General features: G+C 43.1%; 2 protein-coding genes across 2 annotated transcripts in view; both read left to right on the top strand.

Moving 5' to 3' along the window:
• The window catches only part of LOC111974655 (RIMS-binding protein 2-like), a 163,944-nt gene extending 149,120 nt beyond the window's left edge, over positions 1 to 14,824 (top strand). The window contains 8 exon segments of the mRNA XM_070447014.1: positions 1,541 to 1,693; positions 5,559 to 5,679; positions 7,706 to 7,893; positions 8,084 to 8,252; positions 8,903 to 9,006; positions 10,207 to 10,278; positions 10,494 to 10,637; positions 13,920 to 14,824. Of these exon segments, the coding sequence (XP_070303115.1) occupies positions 1,541 to 1,693; positions 5,559 to 5,679; positions 7,706 to 7,893; positions 8,084 to 8,252; positions 8,903 to 9,006; positions 10,207 to 10,278; positions 10,494 to 10,637; positions 13,920 to 14,114 (1,146 nt within the window). The 3' untranslated portion in view covers positions 14,115 to 14,824.
• LOC139028751 (RIMS-binding protein 2-like) lies at positions 1,972 to 4,545 on the top strand. Its single transcript, XM_070446832.1, has 3 exons — positions 1,972 to 1,980; positions 3,554 to 4,336; positions 4,531 to 4,545. The coding sequence occupies exons 1-3, from the start codon at positions 1,972 to 1,974 to the stop codon at positions 4,543 to 4,545; spliced, it is 807 nt and encodes a 268-aa protein (XP_070302933.1).
• Positions 14,825 to 16,189: the final 1,365 nt, after the last annotated feature.

Consider the following 16,189-nt stretch of genomic DNA (forward strand, 5'->3'; position numbering starts at 1 on the left):
CGGTACCGAGTCAATGTGCAGGGTAACAGGTTAGTCGAGGTAATTGAGGTAATATGTGCATGTAGGTAGTGGTAAAGTGACTATGCATAGATAATAAACAGCGAGTAGCAGCAGCGTAAAAAAAGGGGGGGTCGATGCAAATTGTCCGGGTAGCCATTTGCTTAGCTTTTCAGCAGTCTTATGGCTTGGGGGTAGAAGCTGATAAGAGGCCTTTTGGACCTAGACTTGGCGCTCCGGTACCTCTTGCCATGCGGTAGCAGAGAGTACAATCAATGACTAGGGTGGTTGGAGTCTTTGGCAATTTGAAGGGCCTTTCTCTGACACCGACTGGTATAGAGGTCCTGGATGGCAGGAAGGTTGGCCACAGTGATGTACTGGGCCGTACGCACTACCCTCTGTAGTGCCCTGCGGTCAGAGGCCGAGCAGTTTCCGTACCAGACAGTGATGCAACCAGTCAGGATGCTCTCAATGGTGCAGCTGTAGAACTTTTGGAGTATCTGAAGACCCATGCCAAATCTTTTCAGTCTCCAGAGAATAGGTGTTGTCATATCCTCTTCACGACTGTCTTGGTGTGTTTGGACCATGATAGTTTGTTGGTGATGTGGACACCAAGGAACTTTAAGCTCTCAACCTGCCCCACTACAGCCGTGTAGATGAGAATGGGGGCTCGGCCCTTCTTTTCCTGAAGTCCACAATCATCTCCTTTGTCTTGATCACGTTGAGGGAGAGGTTGTTGTCCTGGCACCACACTGCCAAGTCTCTGACCTCCTTCCTATAGACTGTCTCATTGTTGTCGCTGATCAGGCCTACCACCGTTGTGTCGTCGGCAAACTTAATGATGGTGTTGGAATCGTGCTTGGCCACGCAGTTGTGGGTGGACAGGGACTACAGGAGGGGACTAAGTACACACCCCTGAGGGGCCCCCGTGTTGAGGATCAGCGTGGCAGATGTGTTGTTGACTACCCTTACCACCTGGGGGCGGCCTGTCAGGAAGTCCAGGATCCAGTTGCAGAAAGGGGTGGATCAGTTTTGAGGGAATTATGTTGAACGCTAAGCTGTAGTGTTCCTTTTGTCCAGGTGGGAAAGGGCAGTGTGGAGTGCAATAGAGATTGCATCATCTGTGGATCTGTTGGGGTGGTGTGCGAATTGGAGTGGGTCTAGGGTTTCTGGGATGATGGTGATGATGTGAGCCATGACCAGCCTTTCAAAGCACTTCATGGCTACAGACGTGAGTGCTACGGTTCGGTGTCATTTAGGCAGGTCACCTTGGTGTTCTTGGGGACAGGGACTATGACGGTCTGCTTGAAACATGTTGGTATTACAGACTCGGTCAGGGACAGGTTGAAAATGTCAGTGAAGAGACTTGCCAGTTGGTCAGCACATGCTCTGACTACACGTCCTGGTAATCCATCTGGCCCTGCGGCCATGTGAATGTTGACCTGTTTGAAACTTCCCCCCGTCTCCTAGTTCAGCCAGTCAGACACAGGCTTGTTGTTCCTGTCGTTCCATGTTAAAGCTGGTTCTCTCCCCTGTCTCCCAGCACCACTACAGCCACAGTGAGGAGTACCAGACAGAGAGCAGCCGCGGCTCAGACCTGTCTGACATCATGGAGGAGGACGAGGASGACCTGTACTCTGAGATGCAGCTGGAGGAGGGCCGTCGACGCAGCATCAACTCTCACAACACTCTCAAGGTACAGCACACATATACCTCATCTAGTGGGGGTCCAGGGGAGGCGGGTACGGAGGAGGTTGGAGAAGTAGGGAGGGGGGTTGGGGAGGGAGGGAGGTCCCTCCTATCTACTGTGGCCCCGGCTGCCTTCTCTCACTGTCTGGCTCTACATGCAGGCCCACTGTGGCTTTGCCTGCTGAGCGCTCCATCCTGTTCTGAGCTGAACAACACACTGCATATCAGCTTCATCATCCAAGTCTTAACTAACCCATCTGAATGGCTGTACTATACACACCCAGCATGGACTGTGTAAGGAGAGGTGAACAATCATGTTTAAAATGAGCTTGGTATTGATAGAAATGTGGAATGTTGTTTTGTCTCAATATGTATTGCATTTTAATGTACAGTTTAAGAATGTCCATATTTTGTAAAAACTGGATAATTAGTATACTTGCTGTTCATGAATACTCTGTTAAAAATGTGTTGTAAAGGAATATGTCAATGACCAAACATTGATCTTTTAAAATGTACTGTACCATCAGCTAGAAGGGTCATCATGGTACATCGAATGCATAGGGGAATCTCATTTAAGTGAGTTTAGGCTACTTAAATGGAATAATTCACTTTGGGTTGTGTCCGTCTCATGTTGTACCTTTTGTGTTTGAGTTATTTTCTGGATGTTGATGATGGTTACCTTTGAGGATGTGTGGACCTGTCTCCATTGAGTATGTTTAAACGGGCACATGTGGATGTGTGGTCAATAATCATTATGTAACAAGTTCTCCTGAGTGACATTATTATTAGCAGTGAAACATAGGTTATATTTACTGTGTTGATGATAAACAAGAAGTTAAATTGTCATCTGTATTCACTGGGAGTGTTGATATGAAAGGTCCCCAGGTCATTTCCAAAGAAACATGTTTACAGTCATGCAATGCTGTGAGAATACTTGTGAAACGTTTAACTTATCAAGTTGATAAGAGTAAGCAAGATGTGATTCCTCACACTGTACGGTACTCAACAGAACTGTCTTTTTAGGTGTATTGATCTGCTGCATTTGCCTATGTTTTCCATAGTACTTCATCATGTCACCAATACGTATGTCTCATTCATGTTCTGTATGTATTTGTGTCTTGTTACTATGCTCTGGAAATGGAGTGTCCTATGCAGTAGTGCATGCAATCAGGGTCAAATATCAGAAGCAACACAGCTGAGATTCAGTCTATAGTCATTATTGATGGAAACTCTAAATCTGTCATAAGAACAGCCCTCGGGTCCTGTCTGAAAATGTTAGAACAGACTGAGACACTTTTTAAATGTCTTATTTTGCTTATGCAAGTGCTTTGCTTAGTTTGCTGCCGCATCTCTTTTGGTTAATGTATATACTGTAGCTCTTATTCACTTGCCCAGGCTGTGCTTGGTGCAATGTGTTTTAAGTATTTTCTTTATGAGTTAATTCACTTATATGTTTTGTGAGTTTGTCACCTGTTTCATTTATCTGTGAGTATTTCTCCCTTGGCAGATTTGTTGCACCCTTTTCTAATCTGTCCTGGCTATCTAAATCCTGTCCCAGACCCATCCTCAGTGTGACTGTCTATTACTCCCTTTGCTTTCGTCCCACAGATTCCCGTTCAGAGCATGCTATTTCCCCCAGCTCACGGAATGACACTGCATGCCTTACATCTGGCCATTCTGCCACAAATAACTAATTCTGTTCTTATTTTGTCTTTTTTCCCCATTTAATTTTTTATTCACACACTGTGTTGTTTCCTGCCTGTTCTAACACCTGCAAAAACTAAATTTTAAACAAAACTCTTAATTGAAATGCCAAACCAATCCACCCTGCGCTCCGCACCGTGACTGTCCCGTCCTGGCCTTACAGGCGTATTACAGGCGTCAGGACCTAGGGGAGGAGAGGGACTGCTGGGACCTACAGAGAGAGGTGGTGAGACAGAAGTCCCTGCGTAGTAAACGCCTCCACAGCATCCCTGAGGTTGCCGAGGACGAGCCCGACGGAGTGGATGGGATGGGTCATCATCATCAGCGCCTCCGCTTTGACGACGAAGGCAGGCCTGGTACACCCTGCATGCACCGCAGGAGCCCCCGTATCTACCAGCAGAACCCCCACCAGCACAACCACCTCTCCCCCAGCAAGAACCACCGTCGCCTGCTGCAGCGCCAGCATTCCTCTCCCCGCTATGGCTGTAATTTCGAGGAGCGCAGCCTGAACCGGCCCAGCCGCCAGACCACCAAGAGCCCTGACAGCGGCCTGGACTGTGGCAGTGAGGAAGAGGGCTCTTTGGGGTACCGGGGTTACCCCCACGGCAGCCCCATGCGGGGTCCTGTCCACTACATCCACTGTGAGGGGCCGGTAGAGCGACGGGCCCTGGCTGCAGGCAGGAAGAGGCAGCTGACACGGCAGTGCAGCATGGATGAGGACCACTGTGACAGCCCTAAGACAGGCCACCTGTCTGATCTGAGGAACAGGGAGGTGCACTACGGGCCAGGCCGGGAGTGGGAGAGGGAACCAGGGCACAGCCCCAGACGCTACCCCAGGGACGGAGCCCTGAGCGAGGGCAGGCTCCACCAGCTGGACAGGCCTTATCAAAGGGACCTTAGGGCCAGCTATGTGAACAGGCTCAACAGGGTCTCGGACCAGCCGCCGGTGTGTGTGACTCAGACTCTTACCTGCTGTACATTCCATCAGCAAGCAGTAAAACCATACCTTTTTTCTTGGTGTTTTTTCTCTCTATGGGTCTCCCACCTTTACATTGATTTATTTTTGTTTTGTGCAATATTCTGGCAAGTTATTCGTACATGTTCATGGTGATTCTTATTTGTAGTTTTTCATGTGTGTAGTTTGCTCGTTCTTAGAACGTCCAGTGAGTTTTTAAGTGAAGCTTTTTTGATTATCTAAAGGCCATTTCAGAAAGTTTTTGTTTCTGATGTGTCTGAGGAGAAAGATTCCTTTTTTAAACAAAATGGCAGCTCAACCATTATAGTTTGCATGGGGATGCGCTATCCCTATTCTGCTCCGCCATCCCCCTCTCTCTACCAGCCAATGGGTTTGATATGCAGCTATGACAGACGTCTTGCCCATCCTATCCCACCTCTGACTTTACCCTGATTGCACTGCCTTCCACAGGGGGACCTCTATTCCAGCATGTCCTGCTTCTCATTGTGCGTAAAGGCTGTAGTCCTTGACAGATAAAGCCTTTTCTAGTAGGACCACATGGAGGATAGCCTCTCATAGTCTTATAGCTGATTTAGCCTTCAGTCCATCTGCATTATGTTAGTGCTCTGCAGACAATATGCTCTCCCCTCTTCATGCTCTTCCATAATCTTTTCAACAGAATCTCCTCTCCTCCTCCTATACTACACACAGCAGTGGTCATCTTATTGCTCGACCCCCCTCCCCCCATCTCTGTCCCATTTATCCTGTATGACTAACTGGATGAGAAGCCTTTGGGCCTCAGCCTCTCTCTCTCTGGTTTGGGCCCCAGGCTGAAGCCATTCTGGTTGTGCTCAGCTAACTATGCCTTTCTCCATTCTATTCTCTTTCCTCTACTCGCTCACTCACTCTTGTCATCAAGGAGCTGACATGAGCAGAACAAAAAACAAATGGTCTTTAGCTAAACATCTGATCCTGTTGTGGTGTCTGGAGTTGATTTACTTTGGTTCTGTTGATGGTTTTTTGGTTTGTTTGGTCTCTTTATTTTATGGGTTTATTTATTATTCTTGTTTTGCCTCCTTAAGGACAAATGGAAGTGATATCATTTGTTCTTATGGTTTTGTGATCCTTTTGAATGGCTGGTTTGTTATGTGAGAGAGGCAGTGTAAAAGGCAGCTTGTTTTAACTTACGCTGTGTTTTTATCGCCTTCTAAAGATTATAGGGAACTCCCCTTCCCATGGATGCTCCCATGGCGACCGGCTGGACCATTCAGGGAGGAGGCCTGTCCATGGCGGCAACCCCCCACAGCGACGACCCATGATGGTTCCTTCCATTGGTTAGTGTGGTCACCACATGATGGGATGCCCCGTCCTCCCCTGAGCTGAACATCTCTCCCATAGACACATGACCTTAAACAACCATGTAGTTCTCTGTAGTGGTGGTGTGCTCCTACACCTGTAGTTCTGACCAACCTCATACCTCTTTACGGTGTCTCTGACTTGGCTTTTTAAATGTGCATAAGCAGTTAAGGGGGAGGGGCTGCTACTGTTTACTGTTTACTATAGACTTTATATACTGTGTGCATAAAGGGCTCACCTGCTCTTACCCTTCCCTCTGTCTCACACAGTGCAAAGCATTGCTGTTTTACATTGAAGAACTCCAGATTACAACCTGTTGCCTTATCCCACCCCCTGACCCCCCAGCCCCTGCCCCTCCAACAGCATTTCCAGCCAGGCATTGGCCGGTCCGTGAAGTAGAGCAGTGTTGGGGGGGGTCCCTGACAGTAACGCTGTAATCTGATTGGTGTCTTCTGTAGAGATCACCATGATGGAGAGTAACAGTGAGGGGAGTGAGGGAAACCTCTCACCTGGCAAGGAGGATGTTTACTATCATGGCAGTGTAGCTCGGCGGAGGATATGGCATGACGATGGTATGTGGCCCAGCTTCTCTCTAGAACAACATGAATAAACCATGAAAGTACATAGAAGACAGTGTTAAGAACCTTACTTGATATTAGAAAGGAATAGTAGTCTCAAGCTTAAGTGTGCATTATACACTCGGCTGCCGGAAAGATAAGATGGACACTTTTTCTGTAGCTGAAGAATGAGTGCCCCCTCCCCTCCCTGTATAGCTCTCTGCAGCCTTAATCCCAGGCCTCCCTTGGAGACCCCTCTTCCTTCCTTCCTTCCTTCCCTCTCACCCATCCCTTCTTTTCACCCTTCCTCTTCTTCTCCCAGGGCATATAGTCCCCCTGTTGACTGTTGATTTTGCATGACTGATTGTTTACAGTACAGTGAGAAGGAAAACCATTGGATGAGTAAGTGCACTCATGTCTTGTTGGTATCACTCCATTGCACCTTGATGAAACTGCTGTCATCTAAACCGAACATCAGTATTGTATCATTAAAACATCATTTAACAGACATTTTCCCTGAATTGTGATATTGAAACATGTGGTTTGTTTGGACATGGAGTTCCAGGAAATCCACTAGTGAATGAATATGAGGTGGATTCCTTTCCTTTTCCCTCACTGTCCCTGATGCCCCTGATGAGTCAGGTTCCTGCTATGGCATTTGATGTTATAATTTCTTGCAGGAATATTCATTTGCCCTTTTAGCTTAATGCTGTATTTCTAATGTGAGCATGGTTTTACCCCTCTTGTATTGTGATATTGAAGCATACTTCCTCATTTTGAAGAGTGGAACGCATGAATGCCTGTTTACGCTCCGTGAGACAGTGAAGTAAAACAGCAATGAACAGTCTGAGTCTGTTTCCCTCCTTTCTTTGTTATGTGTATGGTCATGTAGTTCCACCTGCATCCCATCGTCTGGCTTGACGTGCTGCTGTCTGTCCTACTTGACCTCTGTCTAACTGTATCTATGAGTGTTATAAAGGTACTTTGTTTGTCGTTTTGGTGTCTGTCCTACCAGCATTCAGAGATGTGTGAAAAAACATCCAATCTGTGCTATCTGTCAATTATAGATAGCTTAGACTTTAAAAAAACTCTAAAAACAGTGTCCTGCTTACATGTTCTAATAAATTGGGAATCATAAATGTTGCTACAGCATGTAATTACAGTAGGGGCTTATCAACGTTTTTAGAGGCGTGCCCTTTGAGAGGATGATGGACACAATAGTGCAGACTGACCATTCTATCTTAAAACCTCTTTAAATCCCCCTTGAAATCTTGGGCTCTTTTTCACACACATGTGTTTCATGGCCCTCTCCCCTGTCTGTCAGCTCTGACAAAGTGACATCTTTTCGTTCCGCTGCCCTCTACTCCACTCTGCACCCCAGCCTATCCTATGCTGGGGGCTGGCAGTAGCAAGGCTGGCAGTTGCAGCAGTGCCTTCTGTGTTTCAGATGAGTACGGTGGGCAAGACCGCGGGCATGGCCGAGGGCGACGGTCGCCAGTGTACTATGAGGAGTCGGAGCCAGAGGACCTGGCGCGTATATTTGTGGCCCTCTTTGACTACGACCCCCTGTCCATGTCCCCCAACCCTGATGCTGCTGACGAGGAGCTGCCCTTCAAAGAGGGCCAGATCATCAAGGTGGGAGCCTGATCCACACAGTGCTGTAGTCCAATCTGCTTTCCTCATCCTAACAACAAAAGGGCCTCGTGTTGACTTACATTTGTGGGTTAGATGTAGTTGTGCATGTGAAGCTGCTATTGAACAACTGTAGTGGTGGTGGCTGTCTCTCTTTCTCCCTCCTGCTAACATTGTTCTCTGTGCTGGTCAGGTGTTTGGGGATAAGGACACGGATGGGTTCTACAGGGCAGAGATCCGTGACCGCCCGGGTCTGATCCCCTGTAACATGGTGTCAGAGATCCAGACTGAGGATGATGGGATGATGGACCAGCTACTCAAACAGGGCTTCCTCCCACTCAACACTCCTGTAGAGAAATTAGGTAGGGTGGCACCTGGACTCCCACTTGCTCTCTGTCTTTTCTCCACCACTCTTTCACTCTTTTTTACTCTAATTTGGGCCTGATTTTCTCTTCCCTTCCTCTTTTCCTGTCTCGATTGCTTTCTTTACACACTGATGTCTAATGCTGATGGTACTCTCATTTCTCTGTCTCTACAATCGTTTTCCTCGTTCTTTTTCTTTTCTCTCTGCTTTCCCGTGAAGTGAACTGCAACCGCTTCAAAGATGGTCGCTCAATAAACCGCAGGTCCCGAAAATCCAAGCGAGGTCTGTGTTCTRTTTAGATGCACTCTTTCTGCACTATTTTTTCATCTTCACGCTTTGCTTCTTCCACCATTTCTTCACTTTTCTTATGCGTTTTAGTTACGAATTATGGGTATTTTCTGTCAGAATTGTCACTAACATGCTCATCTTCAGTAAATCAATGGGGATGTTCATTATGGCTTTCACCTTCATGTACCATGTTCATTCAGCCTTTGCCTGGTATAGACAGTAATTCATGAGAGATCATAAGGCATTGCATACTGTTATTTTAGTGTGTGATTTTACAACTGAGATTAGTAAGGTGATTATCTCTAGTTTAGTGTGTTACTTGTCATTCTTATTGATTGATGACTGTGTGTCTCTGTCCAGAGAGGAACAGGCGGAGTGGGCGTCAGCACCCCTCGTCCACACGTAGAATGGTGGCACTGTATGACTACGACCCCAGGGAGAGCTCCCCCAACGTGGATGTGGAGGTACTGCTAGAGTCAGGTGTAGAGGTAGTTCTACCCTGTTACTACTAACGATGTACCTGCTTGCCTTGCCAACATTGCAGCAATACACCAGCCAGTCTTACTCCCCATCTTTACCATTACCTGGTCCCCATTAGTAGCTTAACCTTTTCCTGTTGTTCTTATGGCCCTTCCCCCCTGGTTTCACTCACTCTCACCTTTCTATTGGCACGGCCCCAGACACAGTATGGGAGAGACAGGCTGAATGAGGTGAGTGAGAGGAGCGTCCGCTCTCTGTGTTTTTCTCCCTGACTGTTGTTGGAGTGTTCAGAGGTGGACACATGGTGGAGGGGGCTACAGTATACCCCTCTCATGAACACAGCCCCTCACCCATTGCCTGCACTGGCATCCTTCCTCAGTTTGGTCTGTGTGTTGAGCCATCTCCTACGTTTGATTTGTGTGTTTTGGAGAGGCCTGGAAAAGTGGATAGTAGATAGTAGTATGGTATGCCTATTGTCTGTGCTGCAATCAATGATGTATACAAACCTTGGATTGCTGATGCTATGTATTGGCCATTGAGATGCTTTGAAGCCACCGGTCAGCCATATTGGCACTACCCAGAAGGAGCAGTTCTCCATAGGAATTAATGGAATTCTACAGTATCTCAATGAAATGTTTCAAGGACAAAATTACATGTATTTAAGTATTTTTTGTTGTTGTAGTAGGGACAGTAAAATTAGTACAAAAAAGGAAAATGTTTTAATATATTTCTTCATGTATTATATGGACATTTAGTTCACATAATATAATTTAAAAGTATGTATTAAGGTGTCTGCCATATAATAAACGTGTCAATAAATGCATTTCTATTGCCTCCAAAATCTTTTTTACAATGGAGGATGAGTACCAAGATGGCTGTATGGTGGCTTCATTACAGCGCCCCCTGTCAGTCATCCAGGGTTTATACACATCACTGGTTGCAATCCTGTCTTCAAATATCCAACGCTTGATGCATTTGATAGTTGCAGCAGTCTGCCAAGACTGTACTAACACTTCTAGATTTACAATGCATCTCAGTGATTGGAATAGGAAGTACAGCATTTCACACAAATTAAACCCTAACAGTATCCCATGTGGTTGGGTTATAGAGAGAATCTTCAACAGATGCAAGCTGCTTTGATGTAGAGAAAGCAGGTCAAACTGAACTCAAACCTGTTTTGACAGGCTGAACTGACATTCTGTGCTGGTGACGTCATAACAGTGTTTGGTGAAATTGATGAAGATGGGTTTCATTATGTAAGTATGTGAGATGTGACTTACACTTGATATAAAGTAGTTCATATTTCTTCAACCAGCTTAGTGCAAATAAACACAGTGAAAATGACAGTGATAGTAATAGTATGATAAACAATTTTAAATGATAATTTTATATCCCTTTAGTCTAGTTTCCTATATTGTGGAGTCCAATGTACATTCTATGCCAGTCACCCTGTGTGTTTGTGATCCCTCAGGGCGAGCTCAATGGACACAAAGGTCTTGTTCCCTCCAACTTTCTAGAAGAAGTGCCTGATGATGTTGAGGTTTTTCTCACTGACACTCAGTCTCGAGATTCTCGATACCCGCAGGATGCTGCAGCACGGATAAAGACCAAAAGGGTACATGCTCTCTCGCAGTACTAGCCCTCTGTCATCCATTTACTCCTTTCCGTTCCCTTTACCTCCTTACTCCTTTAGTTTTCTGTCTGTGCTTGTGTTTCATTCCTGAACATATGATGGGAATTCAGACTTTGGAGCATTATGCTGTAAACGTTGTTGATGCCTCAGAAATATAAAGAAAACTATTAATACTTGACATAGGAACTTTTATTTTCAATGTTGACTGCCGTGGGTGTGGGAGGGGGGACATGCATTGTACAATATGTGGACATATTCATAAAGCGTTCTCAAAGAGAATAGACTGAAATAATAAAAAGCAGAATTATTGTCATGTAATGTCTTGAAAAATAGCAGTCAACAACATGCAATGTTTTTTTTGCACATGCATATTTAGTATTGTAATAAATGCTTTATGAATATTACCTGTGTTTCTAATAGAGGAAATAGTTTTGATGTACTGGAGGATGAAATATCTAGACTGTAGCACTGCATGTTCTCTCTTAAAGATGCATGATTTCCCTTTGAACCTTTTTATAGTGAACAATAAGTCTAGTACAGTATAACTTTTGTATTTGCTCCTGAAAGCCTTGTTTTTGTATATTGCTTACTTGTACAATAGCATCAAGAAGCTTATGTTGCTGTTTGAGAGTATAATTTAAAATGTCATTATAATTATAACTAGCTGTAAAATAATGTTACAATAATTCTGTATTTAACAAATAATTGCAAGTTAATGTTTGAATATGAGCAGATTTCATCTCAAGTTTCTTGGTTGGTTTTATAATTTGTCATTCTCATAGTGCAGACTATTGAAACGCCATCACTGCATTTTTTATTTGATTTCTTTTCCTCACCCGCTTGGCAAAACAGAAGAAGAGTGTTCATTTCACACCTTAAAGGCTGTTTCCATCACGTAAGTGAGCAACTGAGGATACCAAGGTTACGCAGCCCTCGTCTAATGCAGATGACATGGGTTCCCCTTAGTTTCCGGTATGCAACACACACTCCGTTTTATATGACCATTATTTTGCCAGTTTAAATTTCAGTTAATTCCTTTTCAATGGATGTAAATATTTATAGAATACTGTGGTACACACCAGGATGATCCCAGTGTACATGCTTTTATTTGACAAGAGTTTATTGTAAAAGCATTCAGGTTGTTGTGTTAACTTAAGGACGACCACCCTAGCCAATGCATTAGACAAGAAGCATGGTATCTTCAGTTGTTTCTCTGGGTGTTGTACATTACAATGTCCTTCTCTCAAGATAAGTCTCCTGCTGTAACTCATGGTAAGCTAAAAGGCCATTGTTGCACGCCTAGGTTGCCTCCCCGTAGTACTAGTGGTAACATTCAGACTCTATAGCTAACATTCTGATAGAACCTCCCCTCTCCTTGAAGTAGTGCACCCTGCCACGCTTAATCTAATCAAACTCCGCTAGAAACAAGTCAATGGTAATGAACTGTCTGCCAGACAGGCAACTCCTTCTTGTTGAGGTTTCCAATCAATCAGATAAACATTTCATTGGCATTACTTTATCCATAGATACCCAAGATAGTGGTCCGCTCCACATGCCTTTGTTAAGTTGTTAGTGGGGTGCACTTTTTCTCTCACATAAGGAATGATGCAAAATGGCAAAAATAGCTACTAACATTTTTTCCTCATAGAAAGTGTCATCAATTCGATTTCAAAAGGTCATTTTAATTAACATGAAAAATGGAAAATCACTTTTTTATTTAGTTTGTATAAATATTTAAGTTGCTTGTGATCAGATTTGTAAATACAACTTTTTTTAAAGCAGGTTAAATTGGTTCCAACAACCTTGATGAAGTTACCTTGATGAAAAGTGATTAATTGCTTCAAAAACTGGTAAATTGAAACGCTTATCCCCTCTCGACGTATGATAAATTATGAACATTCAATGTGCAGAATAATGACCCTCTTATTGATCTGGACGTGTCTATATGTAGCTATATACTATATCTACTGTAGAGACTAGTGCTAGAGACTATAGTATATCTACTGTAGAGACTAGTGCCAGAGACTATACTAATCGACTGTTAGAGCAGTGTGCCAGAGACTACTATACCTACGTGAGACTATCCTGACTGTAAATCTGGAAGAACTAGTGTAGACTATAGTACATCTACTGTAGAGACTAGTGCCTAGAGACTATACTATATCTACTGTAGAGACTAGTGCCAGAACTATACTAGTATTCTACTGTAGAGACTAGTGCCAGAGACTTACTATATCTACTGTAGAGACTAGTGCCAGAGACTATAACTATATCTACTGTAGGAGGACTAGTGCCAGAGACTATACTATATCTACTGTAGAGACTAGTGCGAGAGACTATAGATAATCTACTGTAGAGACTAGTGCTAGAACTAATAGTACTCTACTGTAGAGACTAGTGCCAGAGACTATACTATATCTACTGTAGAGAGTAGTGCCAAAGACTATACTATATCTACTGTAGAGACTAGTGCCAGAGACTATACTATATCTACTGTAGAGACTAGTGCCAGAGACTATAGTATATCTACTGTAGAGAGTAGTGCCAGAGACTATACTATATCTACTGTAGAGACTAGTGCCAGAGACTATAGTATATCTACTGAAGAGACTAGTGCTAGAGACCATAGTATATCTACTGTAGAGACGATACTATATCTACTGTAGAGACTAGTGCTAGCGACTAGTCTCATGTTAATGGGATCTTAAGGATACATCTTTCCTAAGTGCAATTGAAAAGAAGCCTTTTAGCTCATGATTACAATGAAGGAATATTTAGATATTAGATGTTTACTGTAACCCAGTTGTATATGAATGCCCTTTATATTTAAAAAGAAAATCTGCTGTCATATGTTGTCCCATAATGTTAATACAATATTGTATCTCTTGTTTTTGTGTGTGTGAAAGACATGGCCTATGCCATTGATAGCCATTCTGGAGAATCTCAGCATAGAAATGTGTGATTGGTAAAGAGTATGTGGACATTCTTTGACATTGAAGTCTATCATTTAAACCAGCTTGATGAAAGACTACCTAAATGGCAGTGGGGGAGGGTGGTATACAGCACCTCAGTACACTAAAGATACAATATCCTAACATTTACAAGTTGAACTGGGCTATGCTATGAGGGAGATAGACTGATGAAGCCAAAGGTATGGTGGCCCTGCTGAGACAGAAAGGACTAAGTGGAAGGGGGTAGTGACTGGGGTGCAAGAGGGTTGGCTTTTTAACCCCGCTGAACTGTCCCTTACGGGTCTCCCATTAGGTTCCATTGGAAAAATCGGGTCTGCCCAGAAGAGCCGCCTCCCCCACAGTGCGCCAACACATCCCTGGCTCTGGCCCTGCTACAGTGGGGCCTGGCAGTCCCATCAGGGGCCCCTGCGACTTGTCCTCCAAAAAGAAAAAGGGACTGCTCTCCAAAGGGAAGAAATTATTGAAAAGACTTGGCGCTGTAAAATAACCCCTTCAAATACTTGAAGTATATTACCAACCACATAATTCATCTCCAACACTTCCATTACTGTAAATTCAGTCCTGTGAGAAGAAAAAATTGTCAAAATGTACAAATCTGTTGTATTCTAGAAACCTTATTTAAATTGCAGTATGTATTTTGAATATGGTTCAGGGACCTCATAGTTTGAAATTTAGTGTCATAAGCCAACCTCTGGTCATTTATGTTTTGCTATCTGAAGCAGAAGACTGCAACACGATGGATGATTTGAAATAGGTATGTAGGTCTGTTTGATGACGCTGTAGACCACAATGTTCCTCAGAGTAAGAGGGGTTTATACCATTCTCTCTTTAGGGCTGAGATCAAAGGATAGGGCTCAGAATGGCCAGTCAACATCATACTTGATAATACTGCTGGTGGCTCACCTTAACCAAACCTCCACATTGTAGTACCCATATTGATGCAAGGAAAATAGCAGTTTTAGGGTCAGGCAGCTGAGGTCATTTGAACTGTATAGGAGGTTTGCATGTTTTACCTAAACCATATCCAGAATAATAATTCCCACCCAACCTTTGAAAGCACATGCTAACTGATGGCCTTTTCTATCAGAACTCGAGGCTCAATTTGCATGCTTTGTCAGTGCATTTTTATGATACCGTGTATGAGCAATATTTGCTAAATGAATAGTAAAAAAAAAAGATTAACTTAAAACAGAATATTCAATACAAACCTAATTGTCACATTCGTACTCAGTTCAATTCGAGCCCAGGTACACATTTMACTAGTCACCACCTTAGCACCTGAAGTCACGATATGTGCAGTGGTAAAATATGCAAAATCTCCAGAAAGACTCGAGTCAGATTGGTCTGGAGAGAATTTGATAAGCAAGTATCAATTCTTAACAGCAAGTGTCAGTTCTTCAGGCACACTGAAATAACTCTGGACAAGGACATTAGATAGGACAGGGTTTCAAGATTCAGTATATTTTTGTTGTTGAATTGTCATGAAATGCCTAGTTGAAACCAACCTCCATGTATTTGCCTTATAAATGCACAATGGTTTGTATTTTGTCCAGTGAGTGGAGCGTTATGTCCTGTATGCATTTAAGTCATTGCATTACTTCTGAAAATGTATTTGTAAATTATGTTGATCAAGACTAGTGATGTGCAGTTTATTACTTGTAAGAATGTTTTTTGGAGGACCTACGCATTAAAATGACATTCAAACGAAATTCAATACAAAAAAGTAATGGGGGAATGTAAATGTGTATTTACGTTTTAATGTTTCACACTATTTTGGCACAAAAAGACTAATGAAAAAAATAAGGCACTTTATTTTGTTCTTCATGTTATACATGCAATGTATTTACTGCATTCACAATCCCATTTTGACACGTTTGTGTATAAGACAATGGATGTGAAAGAAATACAATTGAAGGCCAGTTTAATTAATTGTTTCCAGGATAAGTTGCAATCAGCAGTTGGTATTATTTTTTGTTTCAAACTAAGTTTTGTAGAGTACACTCCAAACTTGCAATTCTTGGAAGCAGGAAAATGTTTGACTTATGACAGAGACTAGGTTTGATTGAATAACCATCAGATAAAAGCCCTATATCAAGTTCTTACATAGAAATTGTGATTTCAACAAGACAAGTCTACCTCCATAATGACCCCTATAAATTCAACTAATTTGACTACAGGTTCACAGAAGTCAACTCTCCATTTCATATATTTGCAAAGGGTAGAAGTACTGTATTTGTGTAAGCACCCAACTAGCACAGAGTAGTGAATGTATGATTAATTGAAAGCCAATATATTTTATTTATCAAAACTATCCATTAGGAGTATGCAGATGTCCAGCGTTCTAGTTTGTATGTGAAATGAAACCTTCCATCTGTTAACTCCTTACAATATTTTGTTAATCATTTCATCCTTCCATTCACTTTATATCACAGCTTTTTCTGGACTACACTACTTTCATGAGATTTGAACTGAGACTGCCAAAAAAGAATGTACGAAAAGCATTCTGTACAACTTTCTGTACAATTGTCGGTCATTGCTTCTATATATATTGTTTTGACTGTT

This window comes from Salvelinus sp. IW2-2015, linkage group LG15, assembly GCF_002910315.2.
Source record: "Salvelinus sp. IW2-2015 linkage group LG15, ASM291031v2, whole genome shotgun sequence".
Classification (NCBI taxonomy): Eukaryota; Metazoa; Chordata; class Actinopteri; order Salmoniformes; family Salmonidae; genus Salvelinus; species Salvelinus sp. IW2-2015.